The 24929-nt window shown below is 34.1% G+C and overlaps 1 protein-coding gene across 1 annotated transcript in view; it reads left to right on the top strand.

The window, feature by feature from the left end:
* LOC148938370 (facilitated trehalose transporter Tret1-like) overlaps positions 1–23064 on the top strand; it is a 37761-nt gene extending 14697 nt beyond the window's left edge. Inside the window, exons 4-6 of the mRNA XM_089107855.1 lie at positions 6210–6387; positions 15001–15192; positions 22322–23064. Coding sequence (XP_088963981.1) covers positions 6210–6387; positions 15001–15192; positions 22322–22681 — 730 coding nt within the window. The 3' untranslated portion in view covers positions 22682–23064. The remainder of the gene's footprint in view (positions 1–6209; positions 6388–15000; positions 15193–22321) is intronic.
* Positions 23065–24929: the final 1865 nt, after the last annotated feature.

Here is a 24929-nt window from a genome sequence, read left to right as displayed (position 1 = left end):
CTAACCTAAGCTAAATGAACCAAGCTTAAACGTAGTTAACTTTTATGTAGTTAGCTGAAGTTACACTTTAGTTCTGAATTTTTCAAAGAAGAAAAAGTTCAAGTTCTCTTCTGAATTTTGTTCCTATTAAAAAGTAAATGTTAGTTCAATGAACAATTTTATGTTATTGAGTAAAATTCTTGATCGTATTAAGAAAAAACTTGTCACTCCTCAGGAAGCCAATCTCTGTTGTTAAAAATAATATAGTGTTTAATTTAGACGCAAAAGCTTGTTTTCGGGGTGAAAAGGTTAAAAATGTCCTAGCGGGTGATGAGCGGTCTGTGCCAAGTGGATGGTAGGCGTGTACGGTAATACAGTGGGGGACCGTCGTGATAGGCTTGCCCCGTGAAATCTTGAATCATCGGATTGAATGTGTAATTTTTAACATGTAATGTCTTAAAATGTCTTAGGAAGGATGAAGGAGGTGCCAGAGAGGCATTCAAATAATGGCACTGTGGCGTGAATTGCTTGGAGTGTCACGTTCTAGCCATGAAATGCCGAGTTTTGCTTTTCAAAAAAATATGTTGTTTAATTTAGATTCACAAGCTTATTTTCGGAGTGAAAAAGATTGAAAATGTCCTAAGGAGGATGAAGGGGTGTGCCATGTGGATGGAAGGTGTATATTGCTGTGGTGATGTGGGGATGTTTTGGAGGTTATTATGATAAGGTTGCATCGTGAAAAACTTGAATCAAGGGATTGAATGTGTAATTTTTAACATGAAACGTCTGAAAATGTCTTATGAATGATGAAGGAGGTGTCAAAGGGGCAGTCAAATAATGGCACTCTGGCGTGAATTGTTTGGAGTCTCACGTTATAGTAATGAAATGCCGAGTTCCACTGTTCAATGCCACGTGGATGGTAGGGGAAAGGCTTACAAAAAAACCTTGAATCAGCGGGTTTAATGCCTAATTTTTAACAAGAGATGTCTAAAAAAAAATCTTAGGATTAGTGATGTGAAGTTACAGGGATGCCTCAGAGCAGTAATAGTTTGGCAAAGGGCTGGGAATCGTTGGAAAATAATAGCAATAGAAAATAAATCCATTAATGGTGTTCAAACATTAGAAAACGCTTCAGATGTTGATGAAGGATGTCGTAGGGTGCCGGAGAGCAGTAATAGTGTGGTACTGTGGCGTGAATTCCTTGGATTATCACTTTCTGGTAATTAATTGCCAAGTTCGGTTGTTCTAAGTCACGTGGAAGGTAGGGTGCAGGCGTGTTATGCTGTGGTGGCGGCGTGTCTTTTGGAGGTTATTATGAAAGGCTTGGCTTGCGAAAAACTTGAATCAATAGATTAAAACCATAACTTTTTCACTAGAAATATCTGAAAATGTCCTAGGGGGTGATGATATGGTTTGCCACGTGGAAGCCAGGCGTATAATGTCGCGGTGGTGGGGTGTCTTTTGGCGGTTACTATGAAAGGTTAAGCTGCAAAAATATTTGAATCAATAGATTGAAAGCATAATTCTTAAGAATAAATGTCCGAAAACTGTCTTAAGAATGACGAAGAAGGTGTCTGAGGGGCAGTCAAATAATGGTACTGTGGTGTGAATTGCATGGATTGTCACTTATCGGTAATGAAATGCCGAGTTCTTCTTTTCAAAAAAATATAGCGTTTAATTCAGATCCACAGGCTTGTTTTTGGTGGGAAAGGCTCGAAACTGTCCTACGGGTGATCCGGGGGTTTGCCACTTGGATGATAGGCGTGTAATTCTGTGGTGGTAGGGGTTTTCTTATGGAGCATCATGATATGCTTGTCTCGTGAAAAACTTGAACTATCCGGTTGAATGTGCAATTTTTAACATGAAATGTCTAAAAACGTCATAGGAATGATAATTGGTATGTCAGAGGGACAGTCAAATAATGGCACTGTGGCGTGAATTTCCCGGAGTAACATGTTCTACAGCTTAAAATTTATGGTGGAGGCGATAAGAGAATTTTTCCGTAGAGGAAGGGGGAGGAGAGAACATCTAACATGCACTCACTGAAATAGATCTTTTTCATTAAAATTCCTTCAAAAATTCTTCTTAATACGCTTTAAATTTATCTCTAATATCACCCCTCTCTCCCTAGAATCGCATGCTAGGTCCCATACCTTTCTTTTACTCACGTATGTTTTGTTTTTTAATTGCAAAGTCTTGTCTCGAAAACATTGTATTTTTTTAATTTCCCTAATTAAATATTTGCCTTGGGAACAACAATTTCTCAAAATATAATTTCCGCTTTGCGCGTTTTGATATATTTGCTGGAAAAACGCCCCCTGGGTAGCTTGAGGGCTGAGACAAAAGGAGGTTATGCAAAATTCTGGGATTCTGTTGAACGAGGGTTCAGTTAAACGTGCTCAGTTGCACGGTTATAAACATGGGCTCATTTACATCAATATCAGAAGGGCTGGCTTAGTCAGGGATTTAGATGAACGAGGGTTAAGTTAAATGGGGTTATGTTATACAGGGGTTGACACACTTGTGGCTATAAATGCAACATGCCTCTCATTTTGATTCATTGAGAGTCCAAGCTAAATGTTAAATGTTTTCAGAATTAGTGCAAATTTATACGGATATTGAAACTTCTGTTTCATAGGCAGTAGTGGCGCATGGGGCGCGTTCGTTTCTAAATCCTATAATATAAACTAATCACATGGACATTTATTTTAGCCAAGGAAGACCGTATCCCTGCAATACAGTGGTTTTCAATCGAATTGTGGTAAACATATACAATTCTAGCCAATAAGGCAAAAGAGCTAAAGGTTAAATGTTTTAGAGCTACCGCAAATCAATACGGACATTAAACCCTGTTTCGGAGGCAGTAATTCCGAACGGGGCATATTCGTTTCTAAAAAGTGCTGCTAATCCTACAAAAATAACTATTAACATAGACATTTATTTTAGTAAAAAAAAGACTGCAAAGCAGCGTTTTTAGCCGATTTGTGGTACGAAACTAGAATTATAGCCAAAGGAAGACCAAAAAGCTAAAAGTGAAATGTTTTAGAATTACCAAAAATCTATACGGATATTGAACCTCCTGTTTCAGAGGCGGCAATGCCATAAAGTAGGGGAGTGTGTAGTCTGGACCCAAAGAACTGTGATATTGCCATTAAAATCCCTCAAAATAATAAAAGAGAGCCTAAAAATTAGCTCTAATATCAACCCTTCCTCCCTGGAATTGCCTGCTTGTATCCTTACTTTTCTTATATTCACACATTTTTTTTATTTTTTTTCGTCGTGTCATGCCATTTGTCATGTTTTTCACGTTTTATTTTTTGTTTGTCGTGTTTTTAACTACTTTTTCATTATTTTAATAATGTTTGTAAATTTTTTTTTATTAATGGAAATTTTATTTACAATAAGCTAAATCCTTATGATATGTTGTTTAGGACGAGTCTCTAATACCTAGGTGTGTACACAATTTAAGCATCACTTCCGTATTTTATCTCTAAAAATACATTAAGAGCAATAATGCCTGGAAATAAATATTCTCCGTCTGCGCGTTTTGCGTCATCCACGTTACACCTTTTGCAGAGAACACGGCATACGTTCGAAATCCTGCCAAATGTGTCATGAAATAGACAGAGGTGCTTCTTTTGACGTCAAGGGAATCTCAGTTGTTACTTATAGAAAGTAGTTCTCGATACAGAATAAAGGGATTGGGAGGCTATTAGTGGCCCTTAAGGTGCTGTTCCATAGGAAGGAAATTGAATTTTCGAGTCCTAGCACGGACAAAGAGCTAAAGAAAAAAAAATTTGTTGAACGTTTCGGTGAAAAATGAGATGTCAAAAAGTATTATTTGAAAGTGATGTGTGGCTTAAGGGGCTAGTAGCTCAATTTATCTGACTTTCAGAATTCTATGGTAATTCTCTATTTTTGCTACTTTTTAAATATCCCGACCACACTCGAGAAGTGAGGTTAGGTTAATCATATCGAAATGTTGAAACAAGATTGCGTCATTACATCTGGAAACAAAAGCTGTCATGGGAATCTTGCCAGCCGACCGGTTGTATAGGGACCGCATTGCACAGGTTTGATGACTTGAGTGATTAGTAGCATTTATCAAACTTCCTATGCTAATTTACTTATTAGTGGTACTTGTTAAATATCCCGAACACACTCGATAAGTTAAATTAATCATATAGAAATAATGGAACAATATTCGAACACCTGGAATCCCGTGATGTCATAGGAGTTTTGCCAGATGACCGCAGTGCACAGATGTGACGGCTTGAGGGGCTCCACTTATCTGACTTTCCATGTTAATTTCCTATCTGACCGTTTGAAATGCGAGGGTTTGTCGTGGGAATCTTGCCAACTGTGTTCCCTTTAATAGAACACCTGGAAACAGGGACATTTTGAGGGAATCTTGCAAATACTAAAACACAATTGTGTCATAACACCTAAAAACAGGGGTTCTCATGAAAATATTGCCAGGGATGATGAAAAAAGGGAGGGCATATCATCGAACCTTAATTGCCAATACTACTGAAATTATCTCCAACCTTATCATGAAATCCCCCCCCCCTCTCTGCGTAGGTACCTTGGGGTCCCTTCTTCATTTTAGAATAATTTTTCAATCTAATTCTCTTATATTTTCAGACCTTTCAAAATTAGACATAATAGCAAAAGAAAATAAAAAATTAAACTGACGGTCCAGCTGTCTAAAATAATTCTCTTTGCATCGATGCTCAAAATTAAACTGAGCGTTTCACTAGCATAGGAAGCAAGGTCAGTAATTCAATGACCTATGTCTGGCTTTTGATTGTAGTAAATAATTGAGACAAAAACTTTGGAAAGTAGATAAAAAATTATGTTAAGTTATGTGAAAGTGATAGTTACTTGGGGTCGATTGTCACTAGTGATAAATCACTAGGGTTGGACACCCTGAACGAAATGTGATTTTTGGGATACCAATCTTTTTTCGAGAAGACAGATATTTGGAGAAAATTTGTGGATAGTGGAAGCACTGGTATTTTCAGACAAAATCTGCCAGCATATTTTACTAAGCCATTCAAACTGCCAAGTATCATTGCTATAATGCCACCCCACTTTTTGCAGGGTGGAGCACAACTTGTGTTTTGACAGCTTTCCTTGGAGCAAAAATTATTTTTATATATATAAATGGTATTTTCAATCAAAATCTGCCAACAAATTTGATAACTGGCAAGTAGCATTACTACTTTTGCTACCCCAGTTTTTTCATGGCGGGCCCTAATCAATCATAAGTCCTTTTAGACTAATTTTTGTCACCCCACCAGGGCTTGCACCCGGGGTGGTCCGCGCCCCCTTCCTATGACACTGTATATATTACATATGTAGTGACTTTTATCAGCCTATATAATTAAATGAAAGCAATAATCCAAGCCGACACGTGTGGGTGGGGTATCCCTCTCATCACCTTCGTCTGTAAAAAAAATATATGTTTAAAATAAGAGTGAAGAGCCCTGATTATCCTGGCGGAGTTTTAAAAAATATAAATGGCATTAAATAAAGTCAAAAGATTAGTTAAATAAGATAATCATCCTGAAATGCCATCTACCAGACATTTGATATCAACGACTTTGTAATCACGAAAAAAAGACTAACTTCTACATAAATATCTATCTTGTTATCCTTGTCGATAAATCTACCAGCTTATCCCTCCCCAAAAATATCCGTTTAATGACACCTATAGAAATTAACAAATCTTCTTAATAAGTAGTATTAACAAAACTTACCTATTTGAGTCAAATAGACTAGACAAAAAATGGATCACCTTTCTTTTGTCTTGAAAGAGTCTGAAAAAAAAATAAGTAGAGCCAAAAAACAGATAAAATTAGTGACAATCTTCTTATTTATACATCTAGCAAAGGGGTTGTTTGACAACTACCAATCTTGAATGAAAGTAAAACTCACTGTCCTAAGTAAGGGTTGTTTGATCCCTACCAAGCTTGAAGTAATGTAAAACTTAGTGTCCTAAGTAAAAAATAACTCTGGTAAAGCCAATCTTGAAATCCCAAATTCATATTTTTCACATTTTTATGAAATTTTTATTTTTAATGAATTTTATGAAGTGTGATATGTATGTTTAAGTTAGGCCGGCAACAAGACTGAAGACTGTCTTGGTACAGCATATTTTTTCCCTTTGCGTGTTTCTCTCTGCGAAAAGATCTTCACAAATTCCATTCATATTTTCTTATTGACAGGGATACTGATATATCAGAAGAGCTGTTCAGAATAAAAGAGAATTGTGACAGAGAAGCTGCGAAGCCAAAATTTCATATTCGAGAGATACTTGTGCCACTTTTTTTTCATCCCGTGTTGCTTCTCGTGCCTTTGGTGTTTCTTCAAATGTTTTCTGGATACGGATCAGTGGTCTACCACTAGGTAACTTGTAAATCTTAACACTGTGTTAGCAAATACTAGGCAATGTTATTTTTTAGTGAAATAAACTTTAGGTAAAAATTTTTATAATTATAAAATTATTATTTTTAATTTTTTAATTTAAAAATAAACTAAAAAAATAAACTTTCTGTTACTTAGAAGAATTAAAAAAAAATTACGACTCTGATCATGACTGCCCCGTGCTTCACCTTCATAACCAAGATAATCTGAATAAAACAAATAAATCTAGATTCATTGTTTAATATTTATTGCTGCTATTCACTCCTGAAAGCCTTAATAATTTTGGATTTGTTAGAGTTAAAAAAGACAAACTTTTTTAAATGTTTTTTTTTCAGTAATTTTACACTTTACTGAATACAAAAAAACATTTTAAGTGTTTTCGCTTTTTTCAAATTCAATAATTCCAAAACTATGAAGACTTTCAGGAATGAATATCAGCTTGCACATTAAACTACTTAAAATGTTTAAATATTAAACTTATTCAATTGTCTTGTTCAGTAATCTTGGTTATGACGGTGATTTTTTTTTCTTGTTTAAATTATGAGAAATAAGCTATATTAATATTATGAAATAAGCTATATATATGAGCTATATATATTTCTATATATAATATATATTTCTATAGCTATATAAAATATTATAAGAAAAAAACTATTTAACTTTATTTCTACTCATTTTCAGTTTAATGTTTTCTTCTACGATTTTGAAGAACTTTTTTTGTGGATAAAGTATTTTATAATTATTTATATATAAGGGCAAAGTAAACCTTACCATTATACCTATTTTACTCTAATATGACATATAAATATCCTTAAACATCACATAATACCTATAATTCCTCTGATTTGATATAATTTTAACTATGAATAGTCTTCAACAAGGAAATGTAATCTAAGAAAGTGTACTTCATTCTGCTCTGATTCCCTAAAATGCTCATATAAATAGTCTTCAAAACAGGAAACGCGTTCTAAGAAAGTATATTTTTGCGAAATACGAAAAATAAATCCTAAATATGAACAGAAATCTAAAATAGTTCTAATTTTCTAAATGTTGACTATGAAAAGTCTCTGATAACGACATTTATTCTAAAAAAGTATGCTTTACTCTAGTATGACATATTGATCCTCTTAAATATTGAAAAATTCTTACAATAGCTCTAGCCAAATAAAATGTACTACGTGAGATGCCTCAATGATGGAAATATAACCAAAGAATATGTTAATCCAGTAAAATAAATATAGTAAATTACGTTTGAAAATAGAATATTTTTTATGATTTTTCCTACGTAATGCACTACAAAATAGCATGCAAAAAAATTATCTAAACCGCAGAAAAAGTTGCTATTTAATGATTTAAAATACCAAAATTTTATCTATTGATGGGCCGATCATGACGAGTAAATAGACTAGAAAGTAAAAATGATCTAAGAATTTACTTGTCTGCTAATCTTCAGTTTGCTTGTCTGCTGTTTTTTAATATTTTCAATTTTTTTTTTTAAATCTTAAGCAGTAGTAATAATTTGTGAAGCTAAAAAAAATATATAGAAATTTCAGTTGAATTAGTATATAAATATCGGAAGACTTCAAATACAAAAAACTACATTTCTAAGCATCAAATTTTATTCGAAATTTTTCAGTGGAAGTTGTTAAGTCATTACTGGTCAATACATTAAGAAGTCAAGAAAGTTTTTCAAATATCCTTCATAATTTCATGCGGTTTATGGGTCTTTGTATACAGGCGTCTCTCAAAGTATACACAAAATAAATTCAAGGTCGTTGGCGTATAAATACTCATTATGGATCATATTACTTGCCTCCGGCAAAGACACGATCACCCAGAGTTCCATGAGATATTGCCCTAAATTATATAAATTACCTATTAATCAAAGTCAGGTTTCAATAAAAATGGGGCGAATGTTTGCGTATAGGTTGTAAAATCAGCATCAAAATCTATGGTTAATCCGCCAAAATTAATTTGAAAGTCAAAAATGAAATAGCTTTTCTTTTTTCCTTTAGTATGGATTAGTAGCTTGATTTTAAATCTTTTTTGCGGATTTTTCTATAGATAAAACCACAACGTGACATTACACATCGTATTAAGTATTAATTTGAATAAACTTTTTCCAAAAAATTAGTTTTTCAAAGAAAGTTAAAGATATAAATAAAACCAAAGAGGAGCAAAAATACAGTCAAATAATTTTCCAGGCTTACAACTGGCATAAACCATCAACAATAAATAAATGAAACCAAAAACCAAAATAAAGTACAATAAATAACCAAGTCAAACTCAAAACGAGCAGATAGACTTTCCGCCGATAAAATCTATATATTTTTTTTTCAATTCAGTTTTATTAAAAATAGATTCAATAAGCAACTATGAAATTCATACAAAAAAAAGATACAATCTTTAAGTTAACACTTTAAATTACTAAAGACTTTTCCTCTAGGCCATAGCCTGTTGAGGTAAAATAAATTACTACAATTTACGTGAGTATTCAAATCCATTCATTCCACACTACCAAAAAAATGAGACCCAGCTACCAAAATCATCCAAATCAATAACAGGAAATAAAAGGAAACAAGCCCAACACAACAAGATTCCCTTTAACCTATCTTTAAATCCATTTACGACCCTTCCCGTACCCCGGGCCCCTCCCTCACCCAAGAAATAAACAACCCTCCCCACCCTTACACACCCAAAATGTTTTAGCTAATTTAAATGATCCCACTGACCTCTTCTCTTTTACATATTTAGGTAACGCATTCCACATCCTAGAGTAGACTATATCAATAGAAAAATCGGATCTTATGAAATGTGTAGGAGGAACTTTAAGGTGATCTTCAGTTTGAATATTTACACTATGGAGATTCGATATATTTTGAAACAAATTTGAAAAACACTCAGGTAAAAGGCCATGATGAAATTGGTACGCAAAACTAGAGCAAGCAATCTTATGTAAATTATCTGTTGACTGTAAATCTCCATCTCCTATAAGTAAAAGAGCTTTATATTTAATTTTTTTTAATCTTTGAATAGTAAAAAATATTTAAAGTTGTTTAATTTACTAAAAATCTGACAGAAAGACCAATACTGACTGTTCTGTAAATCATCAGCAACTTGTTGATGCGAGGACAAATAAAAATATCCTCGACCACCATTTGTGGACTGATAAACAAAACTTTTAAAGTAATGCTTCTATTAGCCAAATTTTGTCAATAAGCGAATTTAGCCAATCTAGCCAAATCCATATGGCTGAAGTAAACCAGTAGTGGTGTCAATTCACGAAAATTTTAAGGCAGATAAAATGTACTTTTCAATGTCTAGGGGAGGGGTCAGTTTTTTTGAGTGGAAATACCAAAAGAAAGCATTTTTCAATAAAGTGTCCCAAAAAATTATTTTTCAAAATCCACGCAGGGAGAAAAAATCGTAGGGAAAAGGCCTCCTACCTCCATCCAGTTGATGCCACTATAAACCAGTTTAGATCGTATTACTAATGGGGAACAAAATCGTGTATCTGCTCTTTTTGTGAAAATCACTCTAATGTAGTTCTAGTTAGCTATCTTCGAAATACGAATGTAAGTCAGAGAATTATGTTTGGTACCACAGCGAGACTGATGGTGGCCCTAGGTTTAAGTTTTGTAATAATTTTCAGGAAGATTTTCATTATCTTAAGATAATGAACAATACTGATCTCCTTTACAATTATCCCTGTTCATAAAAGTTGGGGTGGTTTTCTTTAACAAATTTTGATCGTTTTTGGGACAAGGAGTTATTTCGGTTTTGGGGACGAAAGGGGGGGTGGTTCTTTCTATTGACCCTGAAAATAGATGTATCAATTATTTTGATAAATGTCTATTCACAGCTTTTAAATTTTCAGTTATAAATAAGTGCCATTTGACAGCCTAAACTCAAAATTTGTTTCTTCTAAATGGTTGAATCTAATGAGCATAATCCAACAGAAATTGTTTAAAAAAATATCTTTGTATATATGTGTATCAGTCCTCTTAAGAAGTAGCCTCGAGGTAGCATATCGAAATAATGTATAGTAATGTATAATAATGTATGGCCTTAATTGAAGATATTTTGACCTTAATTTTTTTTTCTCATAATTTTTTAATTAAAAAAGAAAAAAAATATTTTTAATTTTATTGATTTTCGTATATTTTGCCAAAAAAATTGAGTTATTGAGGTTTTTGAGTAAAAAATGTAATATTTGAAAGATAAAACAATTTTTTTCATCGATTTGACCACTATTTTGGGGATATGTATTTTGCGGTCAGGAATTATTATGCGTTTTTTAAATGAGAATATTTTTTTCAAATTTTTTTAAGCATTTTTCTGGCTATTATTTTCTTGCTAATATTACACTAGAAATTTGCCCCCCTGGCTGAATAACGCTGCCTTATATTCGTATTAATTAAAAAAACTTTTTCCACAAAATAAGTTTTTCAAAGAAAAGTAAAGAGCTCTATTAAGCCAAAAATGGGCAGAAATAAAGTCAAATAATCTTCCAAGCGTCAAACTACCACAAATAACGATCAACAAATAACATAAAAAACAAAACAATTAGAAAATATGATAAATAGCCTATTAAAAATTAAAAGAATAAAAAATTAAGATTAATATAGCTGAAGACCCCAATACATTCATAAGATAATAAAATACTTTAGGATTTACTGAAAAAAAAAAAAAACAAATGATGGCTGTGTTTAAGTTTAATATACCCATACTTATATTTATTCCTTAAAGTCTTAAATTTTTGGTATTTATTTAAGTACAAAAAGTAAAATCATTTAAACGTATTTTATTTTCAACAAAGTACAAATTATGTACTGATCTTGAGAAGGTATGGGGGTTATCAGCCCTACCATTTTTAATTTTTGCTCGTTTCGAGTTTGACTCGGTCATTTATTCTAATTTCTGTTTGTTTTGAATGTCATTTATTTATTGAAAATGATTTGTGGTAGTTTTACGCCTGGACGATTACTTCACTTTATTTCGGCATATTTATGGCTTAATAAAGCTCTTTACATTTCTTTGAAAAACTTGTTTTGTGGAAAAAGTTTTTTAAAATTAATTTCTATTTGTTTCTTATTGACAGAGTCATTTTCATGAAAAAAAAAATAATATGTTATATCTTTTCGGGTTTTTTTTTCTACAACAATCCATAGTTTGGCTTGCTAATTGTATGCTGGGAGAAGCTTTGGGACAATTAGATAATTGTGGGGTTTGATATACCCAATATCCCTACAGACATAGTTTTTGGACCGTTCTACTATGCTGAACAAAATAGTTGTCTCAAAATTTTGACTAGATGTGTTTGGGAACTAATTCGGCCTGAGAGACAGGCTGATAACCCTCCAATCTCTTTTTACTCTTAGAAAGGACACTAGAACTTTTAATTTTGAATTTAATTAGCTTCTTTAAATGTTTCAATTATATTTCTAGCTATTATAGAGTGGTGCTGCCTATGATATTGCTTATATGCCTTTTTCAAAACCTGTATGCATACAGTTTTTTCGTTTAATCGGAACTGCCCCTAAACGCTTCCTAAAACTTTCACTTTAATACTCTTAGCGTTATTAGTTTCAGTAACTGTAGTGGTAGTATTAAAAGTATACACATAGTGCCTTCTGGCTAGTTCAAAATCCCCCACAACTTACTCTTAATTTCTTAACTTAATAATGTAAGTTGTTCTTGAGATATTGCTTTGTCACCTTATTTTAAGTGCACGTGCTCATAGTTTGTTTTGATTTAGTTCAACGTCCACCTAAATATTTCTTATATTTGAGTACTGAAGACATTGATATATTCTATTTGGACATTTGGTTACAAAATGAGTGTCTCACAATTTCGATCAAATATGTTTGGGGAAAAAGGATGTCAGGGGGAGGCTATTTTGTCTCCATCATGCTTGACTTTTAAAATGGAACTAGAACTATACATTTCCAATCAAATGAGCCTCCTCTAAAGTTCAGAAGACCACCCTTTCATCAAAACTTTACATGCCCCCAGGGCATTACTTACAACCCTTACCCCTCCATACTCTGGGGGGTTGTGTCAACCCCAAAGGCCGTGTTATGAGGTCTTTGGACTATTTTTGAACAAATGACTATCTCAAAATCTTAATCGGATGTATTTGGGGAAAATATGACATGGGGGGGGGGTATAACGACCCTCCGATAAATTTGACTCTTAAAAATGGCACTTAAACTTTCGATCTCCAATTCAAGGATCCCCCTCCGAATTTACACGACCACCGTTTCCATAAAAACCTTTTATTCCCACGGGGTATGACTATAAACCCCTGTCCTGAGGACTGTAGGGGGGGGGTGATTCTCATCCTGAAAGACATATTTTCTTGACTTTTAAAGTACGTTAAACAAAATAACTATCTCAAAATTTTGATTGGAAGTGTTTGGGGAAATAAGGGGCTGGGGAGGGATGGTTGCCCTCCAATCACTTTTGACTATTAAAGAGGACACTAGCCCTTTTTATTTCCGACCGAATAAGCCCTTTTTGAAGTTTTTACGACAACAAATGGCCAATTTAAAATTACTATCAGACGAGTGGCGGGAAAATACGACGCGTGGGTGTGTATGTGTGTGTGTTTGGGAGGGGGGGGGTATCGGCCCTCTGATCACTTTGACTCTTATACAGGGCACTATACCGTCTTAGTAACAATCCAATGAGGCCTCTCCAAAGTTTAGACGACCACCAATTTTATAAGAACCTTGCCCCCAGGGTGCCCCCAGGGTGTAACTTAAACATCTGGCCCTGAGGGCTATGGGTGGGGGGGAAGGGTCAGCCTCAAAGACATAATTTCTGGAACTTTCAACTACGCTGAACAAAATGGCAAAAATTCTGATTGGATGTGTTGTTAAAATGGCCAGTAGAACTTCTGATTACCAACCAAATGAGCCCCCTCCGAGGTTTATACTACCACCTTTTCTATAAAAAATCTTATATACCCCCATGGCATAACTTACAACCCTTGCCCTGACAGTTGTGTGTGGGTGGGGGGGTGTCCTCCTCAAAGTCATTATGTGTGGACCTTTACAATACGTTGAAAAATATGGCTATATAAAAATTTTGATTCGATGTGTTTGGGAAAAAAATTTATGTGGGAAGAGGGGGAGGGGGTCTGATTGTCCTCCATGTACTCTTTTTGAATTTTCTATGATATGTCTTTCTATAAGAAGTGCCCTTGTCTAAAAACATAAAAATAAATAATATATAGATAGATAGATATATAGATATTTATTTATTTCAATAAAAGCCGCTTTGGATCATGCAAAAAAATTGAAAATCACACAGAATAATAGCACTTGATGATAACAAACATAGCAAAATAACAATAACAATGCAAAATTACAAAACTAAACAAAATTAAACTAAACTAAACACATAATTTCACTAAAATAACATACATAATTAACCTACACAAATTCTCTCACACATAATAGATATAGATAGATAGATGAATCTTTAATGATCTAAAGCCACAAGGGCCATGGCTACAATAAATAACCAACAAACAAAAACAGTTTACAAACATTCAACATTCCTTTCAGCACTTAACCCCCCCCCCCCTACAAAAATATCTCTATATGTCATTCCAAGTTTTATATATTTTGCAATCTTTCTTATTGTCCCATAATCTTCTGATCCCGTTATTGAAGCAAACCACTCACTTGTCCCCAAATTAGGAGAAAATAATTCCTTCCTTAGATCCTGCAATTCAGGACAAAGGGCCATGAAGCGATGTAGTATGTTTTCCCCACACACAGGGCATGAGTAAGAACCATCCATTACCCTTATCCTCCTTAAATATTTCCTCCTTTCTCCAAGTGCTAGAAAATTACCCCTCCCTGATATATACCACTTAAATTTCTTCACTATTTAAACCTGCTTTAAAAGAAAGATCAAATCCCCAGACCTCCTTCCGTTACCGGTTAACCCTGAGGGACGCCGAAGCTGCGACTTCACGCTGCCATTTCTGAATCTCCTGATCCTCCAGCACACCCTTTACTAAATTTGCCACATTTCCCACTTCCAATCCCATCCCCTTCCCTTCGTTCCATACTCCATATAAACCACAACTATTTAAAATTGATCTCACCTGGGACTCCCATGAACTTTTCCTTCTATCCTGAATCACCTCCAGATACGCTGCAGTTACTAACCTAATATTCGGTAAACCAATCACCTTTTCTCAGTATCCTATCATTTTAATCCGTTTTTCTTTCCTCAATGGAAATAATCCTAGATCAGGGTGATCGGTTTAAGACGAAACTATTATGTTTCCTACTTAGCCCTAAAAGTCTCCTGAAATGTCCGAAATATATTCTCTCTATTTTTCCCCTTTTTCAAACCCACAAACTTCCCCACCATAACTCAATATCGGACCTACTTTCGTAAAAAAAATTATCTTCTGTAGCTTAATATCTGCCTGTCCTAGATGCCTAAGCATCTAGGACCGGCATATTGTGCCCACATCGCACCTTACTTAGGCAGCACTGTCACGCTGCCTCTCAGATTTTGATTTGAGAGTTCAGTGTTGAAGGGGGAGCTTTAATATTTTTTTTTCAGGCTACTATTCTAGAAAGAAACATCCTAATAGACGTGGGGATTGCTACAATAATACTTGCAGTGTGTTTTGTGGTGACAGTGTTGATAGTCTCAATCTTCATTGACAGTCTTGGCAGAAAAGCACTAATGCTCACTTCGGGTCTCATCATAAAGATATCTCTGCTAGCACTTGGCACATACTTCTACTTAAGGGTAATTTCTTTTTGTTAAAACTTATTACTTTTATCTAAGGTAAACGATATTGCTGAAACTAATCAATTTTTCAAGGCTTTGAGAGTTCAGAGTTTGAGAGTAAGTTCCATAATATTGTTAAGAAGACAAAGTCACCACCACCAGAATAATATCTGTTAAAGAGTCTGGAGGAATAAGAAGATCAATCTCAGAGCCGAAGTGAAGACACTTGAAGCCAAGGGAATAATGCTGTCAAACATTTTCTACGCAGAGGGAGCAAACTGGAAGTAGAAAATTCTCGATTGGGGTGCGAAGAAGTCTGAATATGGTTTTAAGAGAAGCAAGAACATCATGAACCTTCGTGAACCTTTGAATGCCATGGATTTGGAGAGGAGTATATATAAATGTTATGGCCCTAAGTAGCCTGGTGCTATTAATAATTTTCATCAGCATTTTGTATGAATATTTTGTTATTAAAAATTAATTAAAAAAAAAGAAAAAATACTATTTACAGAACTATAACAATTCCATTCAAATAATATTTATTAATTTTCGGTGCAATTTAATAATAAATAAAAAGTATGGGTAGAAGATATTAAAGTTTTTTTTTAGAAACTAGTCTTAACAAATGCTTTTCAACATTGGTTTCCCGTTCTCTTGGAAACTTGTTGAATCACCTCTTATGCAAAATTTTCTAAAATTTGGAAATGTATTTTCAAGAGGTTTTGAAAAAGAGAAATATATATATATATATATATATATATATATATATATATATATATATATATATATATATATATATATATATATATATATATATATATATATATATATATATATATATATATATATATATATATATATACATACTACTACTAACAACTCATCGCAGCACCAAGCCGTTTGAGGCCAACACAGCTACGCACGCTCCTCCTCCACCCCAATCTATTCAAAGCCTCCCTTTTTACACCCGCCCACGAAGTTCCCATTTCCTTTAAATCTTTCTTTATGACGTCCTCCCACCACAGACGGGGACGACCTGCTTTCCGTTGAGCCCTAGATGGTTGGCCGAAAAGAACAATCGTCGGCAATCTGTCATCCTTCATTCGCACAACATGCCCCAACCACCTCAACCTTTCTTTCATTAGAGACCTAGAAAGCGGTATTGAACCACATTTTTCGTATAGCCTATTGTTTGAAATATGGTCAGTCGGGTACCCAGAACAATCCTTAAGCAATTTCTCTGGAAAACATCGAGCAAATCTTCATCCACTTTTCGGAGCGTCCATGCTTCGGAGCCATATTTGATCACTTTTATCACTGTAGCTTTTAAGATTCTAATCTTGGTTTGCAGACTTATCTTCCTATTCTTCCAGACTTTTTTTAACTGTGAAAAAACACCCTGAGCCTTGGCTATTCTATTTTTAACAGCTTCACTGCTCCCACCATCTTTACTAATAATACTACCAAGGTAAGTGAAGCTGCCCACCTGATCAATCTTTTCATTACCCAACGTCACCTTTTCATCTTCACTTATTCCTAGCCTTAGTGACTTAGTCTTCCTAACATTAATTTTCAAACCAATACTAGCACCCTGAACTCGCAAAACCTCTAAAACTTCATTCATTTTGCTCAAACTTTCATCTAGGATGCTTAAATCATCAGCATAATCCAAGTCCAGGAGACTTTTTCCTCCCCATTTGATTCCGTGGTCTCCCATTGCCTTTCCTGTACAGCTTAATATAAAGTCCACCAAAATAATCCATATATAGGGGGATAGAACACAATCCTGCTTAACCCCTAATTTAATACAAAACCAGCTGCTAACCTCATTTCCTACCTTAACCGCAGCAGTTTTATTCTCGTATATAGCACTAATCACTTTAATGTATTTGTCTGGTATACCATACAAGGATAAAACCTTTACTAAGGCTCTTCAATCAACAGAATCAAACGCTTGCTCATAATCTATAAAACTGAGAAGCAAAGGTGTTTGAAAACTCAGGCTCTTCTCAATTATTAGCCTAAGAGTGAAAATTTGGTCAACACATCCTCAACCATTTCGAAAAGTGCACTACACTTCTCTTATAGATTTGTCAATGAGATATTACAGTATAAAAAGCTCCATACTACTAAACAAAATGCCACTCACAGAATTCGCACGGATGCCACAATGACAATAAAACTTACTTGCAGCATTTTTCTTATGCAGTTTTTGAAGTGAAGTACTCCTGAACTTTCTATGTACTTCCCCTTTTTCAAATATAATATTCATAATCATTAGTAACTGATTCTTAACCTCAGAGCTACCATATTTAAGAAACTCATTTACTACCCTATCAGCACCTAGAGCCTTATTATTCTCTAATCCTTTTAGTGCTGTTGCTAATTCCTCCTCACAAAACAAATCTTCCTTCACATCCAAGGTATCACAAACTTTTTCATTTTCCTCTATATTTTTTTCTGCAACTCGATCTCGGTTAGGCAAGCTCTCAAAATGATCAGCCCATCTTGCTTTATCTTTTTCCTTATTGCTAAATGCCACCCCACTATTATCTTTAATTGGGCAATGTACGGATTGACTACTACCTCTCAATTTGTTAACGTGCCAGTACAATATTTTACTATTATGCCCTCTAGCTGCATCTTCTAAATCCTCGGCAATTTTATCCATGGCCTCCACTTCACACCTCCTTAGTACATATTTCAATGCTTTCTCCACTTTCTTTACATTTCTTTTGTTTTCATGCGATCTATCACTCAGATAATTCTTGTACAAGTCCTTTCTCCTTTCTATTAAACATAAAGCTTTTTCACAAATATTCTTAGCGGCAGTTCTAGCTTTTTTCCCTAATAAACCTTCAGCAACTTCACAAATTATTTTTCTAAAATTATTCCAACCATCTTCAAGATTATCATATTTTAAACTCTCAAATTTAGTATTCAACTTTTCCTCGGAAGTTTCTCTCAAATTCTCATCCTGGAGTCTACTAACATCATAACTTCCCGGGAGGTAATTACCTTTCCAATATTTCAGCTTTAAATTAACCCTTTACACTACTAGATGGTGATCTTTACTTTTAACATCAATAACAGCATTCCTATATACCCTAGTGTCTTGTATTGATCCTGCAAGTCTTCAGTTTACTATAACATAATCAATAAGGTTTGCTGTCTTACCATCGCGTGAATACCATGTTAGCTTATGAGCCATTTTATGACCAAACACCGTATTGGTTATAACTAGATTGTTATACCTACAAAATTGCAAAAGTCTGTATCCATTACTGTTTTCTTTTCCTACACCAAATTTACCTAAACTGGGATACCATCTATCCTTATTTCTACCAACCTGGGCGTTAAAATCTCCCAGTAATAACATCATATTTCTACCTGGGACCTTGTCTATTTGCTCCTGTAACTGTAAGTAAAATTCATCAGAGTCACTAGTATCTCCATCAGTTGGTTCTACAGGGGCGTATAGTACTATAACTGATACCCTGAACTTTTTAGTCATAAAATGATCAATTAGTATTCTATTATTAATACCTTCACAGCCTAAACAAAACTTAACAGCTTCCTTATTCATCATGAGCCTTACTCCCTGTCTATGTACCCCATCCTTCCTGCCTGAGTAAACAAATTCTATATCACCTAATTTCATGCTTCCTACCCCTGTGATATGAGTTTCTGAAACTTCTAATAAATCCAGTTCGAATCGTCTGAGTTCGTCAGTCAAAATGTCGATACGATAGTCATTTTTTAATGTTGTAACATTCCAAGTTCCAATTTTCATGTTCTTTAAATCATTGAAATTTTTTTCGCCTCAGGAAAAACAATGATCCCGGATACCAGTGCAGGACGGGGATCACATATCTTCTCAAGTCTACGCCGAAGTGCTTAAGCCAACTTAGAACCGGACAGCAAGAAGTCCCTGGGACCCCATCAATGGAGGCTTTGTGCAATCCTGGGCCCATCTTGGTCACAACATGGTTTTCAGCACTTGGCGATGCTCTTCTATCAACAAGATTCGAAATCCTGCACAGACAATCTCAAGCCTATTACCTCCGACTGATTATATATTCATGCCTACAAATATTATGCTACTATGGGGAGGCAGCCCATAACAGATAAATTAGCTAGGAAGAGGTTTTTTAGACCAAAGACGCCCATCAAAATAAACCAATCCCAGAAGAATTGTCCATTAGTCAGAATCCCGTGCAAATGCTGTGTCGTTTACTAGGCCATAATGTCCTCGAGAAGCACCACTTTTCAAGTAGGACTAGAGTTGGCCGAGAGGTCCCCAGTCTTGTTGGTACCCTCAAAAGGTCGAGGCGGCCCTTTGCAGGGGCCGTTGTCCATAGATTTGGATCTTACGCCCTGTCACTGTTGTCCTCCTATAGAGGATCCTCCCACGATGGTGTTCTGCATCACCATGCAATTTAACCCATTACTGGGAGAAGGTTTGCAACTCGTGGGACTTGTGGACAAACCAGTGGACTCTGTTGAGTGTACAGTTGAGGGGCCTTCTTCCTCCTCCGCCTGTGTTTATGACCCCGGGCGAGGGTGCCCCATATTCTATTATGGACCCCCAGGGACAAGGTCCCCCCTTGGTCCGTGCCTCCTATGGAGGTACCCCACATATCTGTAGAGCGTTCCCCTATCGCCACCTGGGGACACGCTGAATGGCCTAGGGGAGGCCAGATAAATGGATCACTTTTGTTTTGCAAAGGCCATAACTCAGTGACATATTTAACCTACTACCTATAAATATACATAACTCACTGACTAGGCCTATATAATTTATATACAGAAATATATAACTCAGTGACATATTTAACCTACTACTTATAAATATGTGTAACTCACTGACTAGGCCTATATAAGTTATATACAGAAATATATAACTGATTGACATATTTAGCCTACTACTTGGAAATATTTTATAAAAATGAGCTCTAACTTCGAATACAAATTCAAACTGGCGCAAATTTTGAAGCCAGCGCCAATCTTTGCAACTCTAGAAGGATCTATAGTTCAAGTGAAAAATATTTTTTTTTTTTTAAGATAAATTTGAGAATTCTTATCGACGAGTTTTCAAACCCTTACGAATATGAAATGCGTTGAAGAAATAAACTTAAACAGCATCCAAAACCCCAATTTAAACTGTAAATCGTTCAATGACATTAATTTGATTGGACTCCGTATCAAACTTGACCAAAAATAAATACCCTTTTTGTGTTATGCATTGCTTTTAAGCATCATTCATATTAAAATGCAATAATTGCTCTCAGTAATAGTTAATAACTATTTAATATAATTTAATAAAATTATTTAATAAAATTAATTAATTAATATCTCAATATAAGTAATTTCTATTGAAAATGAGAAGATATCCGTTTTAAAAAAGATATCCTTTTAACAATATCCATTAAAAGGAAGATATCCGTTTTCACATAAACTACAGCTTCTTAAGTTGTATGGTGTCATACCGTTTTTAGCTTAATTACATTTTTTTAGCTTAATTACATTTTTTTTTTTAGCTTAATTCTTTTTCTAATTTAGAGTGAATTAATGACACTTCTTGACTACTAAGGTCCCTGCTTCGGCCCTGCAGTGATTCGCTACAGATGGATTCAATCTCTGGGTCCCGTATTACCAAAAGGTCAAACCTACTGCGCCACCACAAGACTTTTTCTAATTTTTCGCCCATGTTTCTTTTTTTAAATTTGGCACCCGGTAATACCAAAAAGCGCTTAACCACATATGAATGTCTTTTCATAAAAAATTGAACAACCAATCTTTCCTTTTTTTTAATATAAATGCAAGTTACGACTTAAAGAATTAAAATAATCAGATTTCATTTTTATTGTTCTTAGTACAAACAGATTTTGAGAACAACTATTCTATTGAGAAAAAAACAAAAAACAATTACCTGCATGGTTTGCACCATTGACTTTGTTGATCTAATCCGTACCGTGCTCAACACTTCTTCAAGATATTGCCTCCTTCCACTGTTATATATATATATATATATATATATATATATATATATATATATATATATATATATATATATATATATATATATATATATATATATATATATATATATATATATATATATTATATATATATATATATATATATATATATATATATATATATATATATATATATATATATATATATATATATATATATATATATATATATATATATATATATATATATATATATATATATACAGGGAAAAAATTTCTTGGCATCTTATTTGTCCAAGAAACGTAAAGTGCTTTGGATGTTAAAATAAAATATTTTAATCTCACCTCACATCGAATGTTTTTGGACTGATACACAGTCATTTAAAGTAATCATTTCGTTATTGACAATCTACCTTCAGTTGCCAGAAGTTTTGGAAGTTTCTGTGATTATGCAATGACTGAAAGACTATAGGTAACTTAAAAGATTGGGAACTGGTGTTTGTGTCAACAGAAAATTTGTCAGGTCATCTAGTATTAGGCATTATTTGGAAATTTTTTCAGTGTTACTGGAGAGAAAAGTTAGTTTAACTGGAGTAACTGGTAAAATTAGCGCAGTAATAAGTGCACTATCTCCGTTTCTGAAAGAAACGTGATAACAAAACTTGTAAAAATGTCGAGAACGCCCTATATGGCGTGGGTGGTTTTATTTGTAGACCCTAGTTCTAGTTTCTGCTTTTGTAAGTTACCTATACTTTTTGCAATGATCATCCATAGAATTTCTTTGGGAGAGAAAGAGTAGATGACAACGTTCCTCAAAAGCCTTCTATAGGTTTCAAAGGTGTTTTTGAATTTTAGTAGACTTTAAGTTAAGCTAAATTTATTTAAAGTCAAAAAACGGTGCTTTTGTGTACAAGTAACAGTGACATTACTTTAAATGACTCTGCACGGCGCTGCAGTTCAATCTGAAATACCAAAAACCTATTCAAATTTTTGGTTTGTTTAGAACTTCAGATTTGAGGAATTTAAAACTGGATAACATAACTTTGCAGTAAACCAACAATTTTTAAATTCTTACTGTTGAAATGCATAACTTCTTAATAACATCAACTGTGTATCGAGTGTATCAATTAAACCACAACATTTTTAATTTCAATATTTTATTTCAGGACACATACGGACCTGAATCAGTTGAACATTTGTCCTGGCTACCTTTCGTATACATAGTAATTTTTTATACGTCCTACTCTGGGGGATATTATTCTGTTCCCTATATCCTACTTTCAGAATTATCACCAGTCCAATATAGATATATCATGGGATCAACTGGATACTTTTCGAGTAATTTACTTATCTTTGTTGTTTGTACGACAGTCCCAGAGCTCCAAAAAAGCATTGGTGACAATTGTGAGTGTTGGTTATATGCCTGTATTCTTGCAATTGTAGCAGTTTTTGTCAGTGTGGTTGTTCATGAAACGAAAGGAAAAACCTTGGAAGATATTGAATATTTCTTTAAAAAAAGGCCCTGATTAGGAGCTTGAACTTGATTCAGAAGACAAAAAAGGTATTGACAACCCTGTGTGTCTAGATGTATTCAGCACGGATAATTAGACAAAACAAACAATAACTATAATTTTTAGTGAGATTTTGATTTAATCAATCGGAAAGTCTTACACACAACAGGCAGCGCTCCATAAGAAAAATTCCACAACTTGAAAGTTCAATATTCCGTAATACGCAAATCTCCCTGTGATGTTTTCTTTGGCACATTGTATTTTTTTTATTTTTTTTTTACTACATTCTGGCGTTTGCACAATACTGTAATTTTTTCTGTTTATTGTTGTTTTTTTACACTGTTTATTTTATGTTTACAAATTTTATTTACAATATTTTAAACAGTTTATTGTACATTGTTATTATATTAAAATGTGAAATTCAACTTAACAAAATAAACAAAATCCACTATTTGTCAGAGAAATTATTTGTTTTTACATTTGTGGGCTTTTATCAGCTATATTTTTGCAATGCAAATCGTAAAGTCCTTTTTCTGCTCTGCTGTTTTGTTTCACAGTTTATATTCTACCCTATTTGTTCCTTATACTCTATATTGTATTTATGTTTGTTTTAGAGATGAAAATCAGAAACACAGTTATGAATAATAGGTATGTTAGTTTAAGTTTGGCAGAGAAAATAAAGGTATTATACATTATATTTCTGACTGAGTGATGTTATTAAAATTTTTTAGAAAATTAGGGGAATATAGAAGATATTAAAGTGTGAATTAAGGACATGTAAAATAGAGACCATGTATAAAATTGCTTGGGTTCCGAAATCTGCTGCTATTGGGTTTTGGGTTCTTGAGTTCTGAAATAGCAAGATATTATATTGGTATGTTAAGAAACTGAGAAGAAGTCAGTCTAGTTTTGTCCCAGCTAAAGGTAGGAGCGAGGTCTCAATTAGTAAGAAAAAATGCTAAATAGTGGTGCGAAAAGCGTTTTAAGAATTTGTTAAACTTTGGTAAGGCTGTAGAAAAGGATACAGCAAAAAGTTAAATTGTTTCAACAATGTGTAAGTAAACGACACATTTATTTAGGAAGGAAAAGTTAGAGACAGCACAAACATTATTGAAAACTAATAAGGTTTCAGGTGCTATAGCATGGCAAAATTGTATTGATTGTGATGTTAGATATAGATTACTGACAAGATGGATATGCCTTTAAAAAATGGAATTACGTAGTGATTTTAGGACTACTTTAACTAAACCCCTTTGGAAAAAAGCTAATGAAAGTGCGAGAATTACAGGCATTAGCTCGACTCTGAAAGAATATAATTATTTAACATGATGATAATTATTAGACTAAGAGATGCTGCATATGAAGTTTTGTGAGAAGATCTGTGTCATTTTTTGTATGGGAGAAGACATATTGACAAAATAATTTCACTCTTAGAATTAAGATTGGTCTCAATCATCAGACCCGTTCAGCTGACACTCTTATAGATTATGAACTGACATTTGAATCAACTGATAAAAACAGCTTTAGTGCAGCTTCTACCCTTAATGGTCAAGGAGTTAAGAATATTAAAGGGATTAGTGCTACTTACGATAATTATATTCTGGGGTTAAGGTAGGTAATGAGGAAGGTGGTTGATTCGGTGCGGAATTAGGGTTAAGCAGAGTTTTGTCCTATCCCCGTTAAAGTAGATTGGTTTGATTGACTTTGTCCTGAGGAACACAAAAGAGACTGTAGAAGAACATGGTTGAAAACAGGAGGTTACTGCCGGTTTCACATTAGATAAAATGGTCTTTCACACTTGCTCACTTAAGGTCCGTAACCTCCATAAGCTCCGTAGCGTGACCTACTTAAGCTCTGTAACTTAAGCTAATTACAAAGTTGAAAAAATGTCAACTTAACATCCGTAACGTAACGTAATTTACTTTGAAGAAAAGTGATAATGGATGAGTTAGATTATATGATTATTGACTTTGTTAAGGCAAGGCCTTTATTATTCATCCCAAAGGACAAAAATTACAAAAACAAAACCATGAAGACAAATGCTTGGGAGTCATTTTCCAAGTATTCAAGGAAAGAACAAATGGCAGAGTGGATTTAGGTAAGCATGGCAGGTTAAAGTATGCCTTGGCCAACAATTTTCTTCCCATTTGTGTGATTAATCTAAATTAAATATTATTAAAGGTGACCAAGACAATGTATTATGTATAGACTAGCCTAGTCTAAAAAATAGGATGCAACATTGCCTTTTAGGCACACTTTCTTT

This window comes from Artemia sp. Qi Xiang Cuo, unplaced genomic scaffold (assembly GCF_049724085.1).
Source record: "Artemia sp. Qi Xiang Cuo unplaced genomic scaffold, ASM4972408v1 HiC_scaffold_2954, whole genome shotgun sequence".
Lineage (NCBI taxonomy): Eukaryota > Metazoa > Arthropoda > Branchiopoda > Anostraca > Artemiidae > Artemia > Artemia sp. Qi Xiang Cuo.
This window is presented reverse-complemented; position numbering and strand designations above follow the sequence as displayed.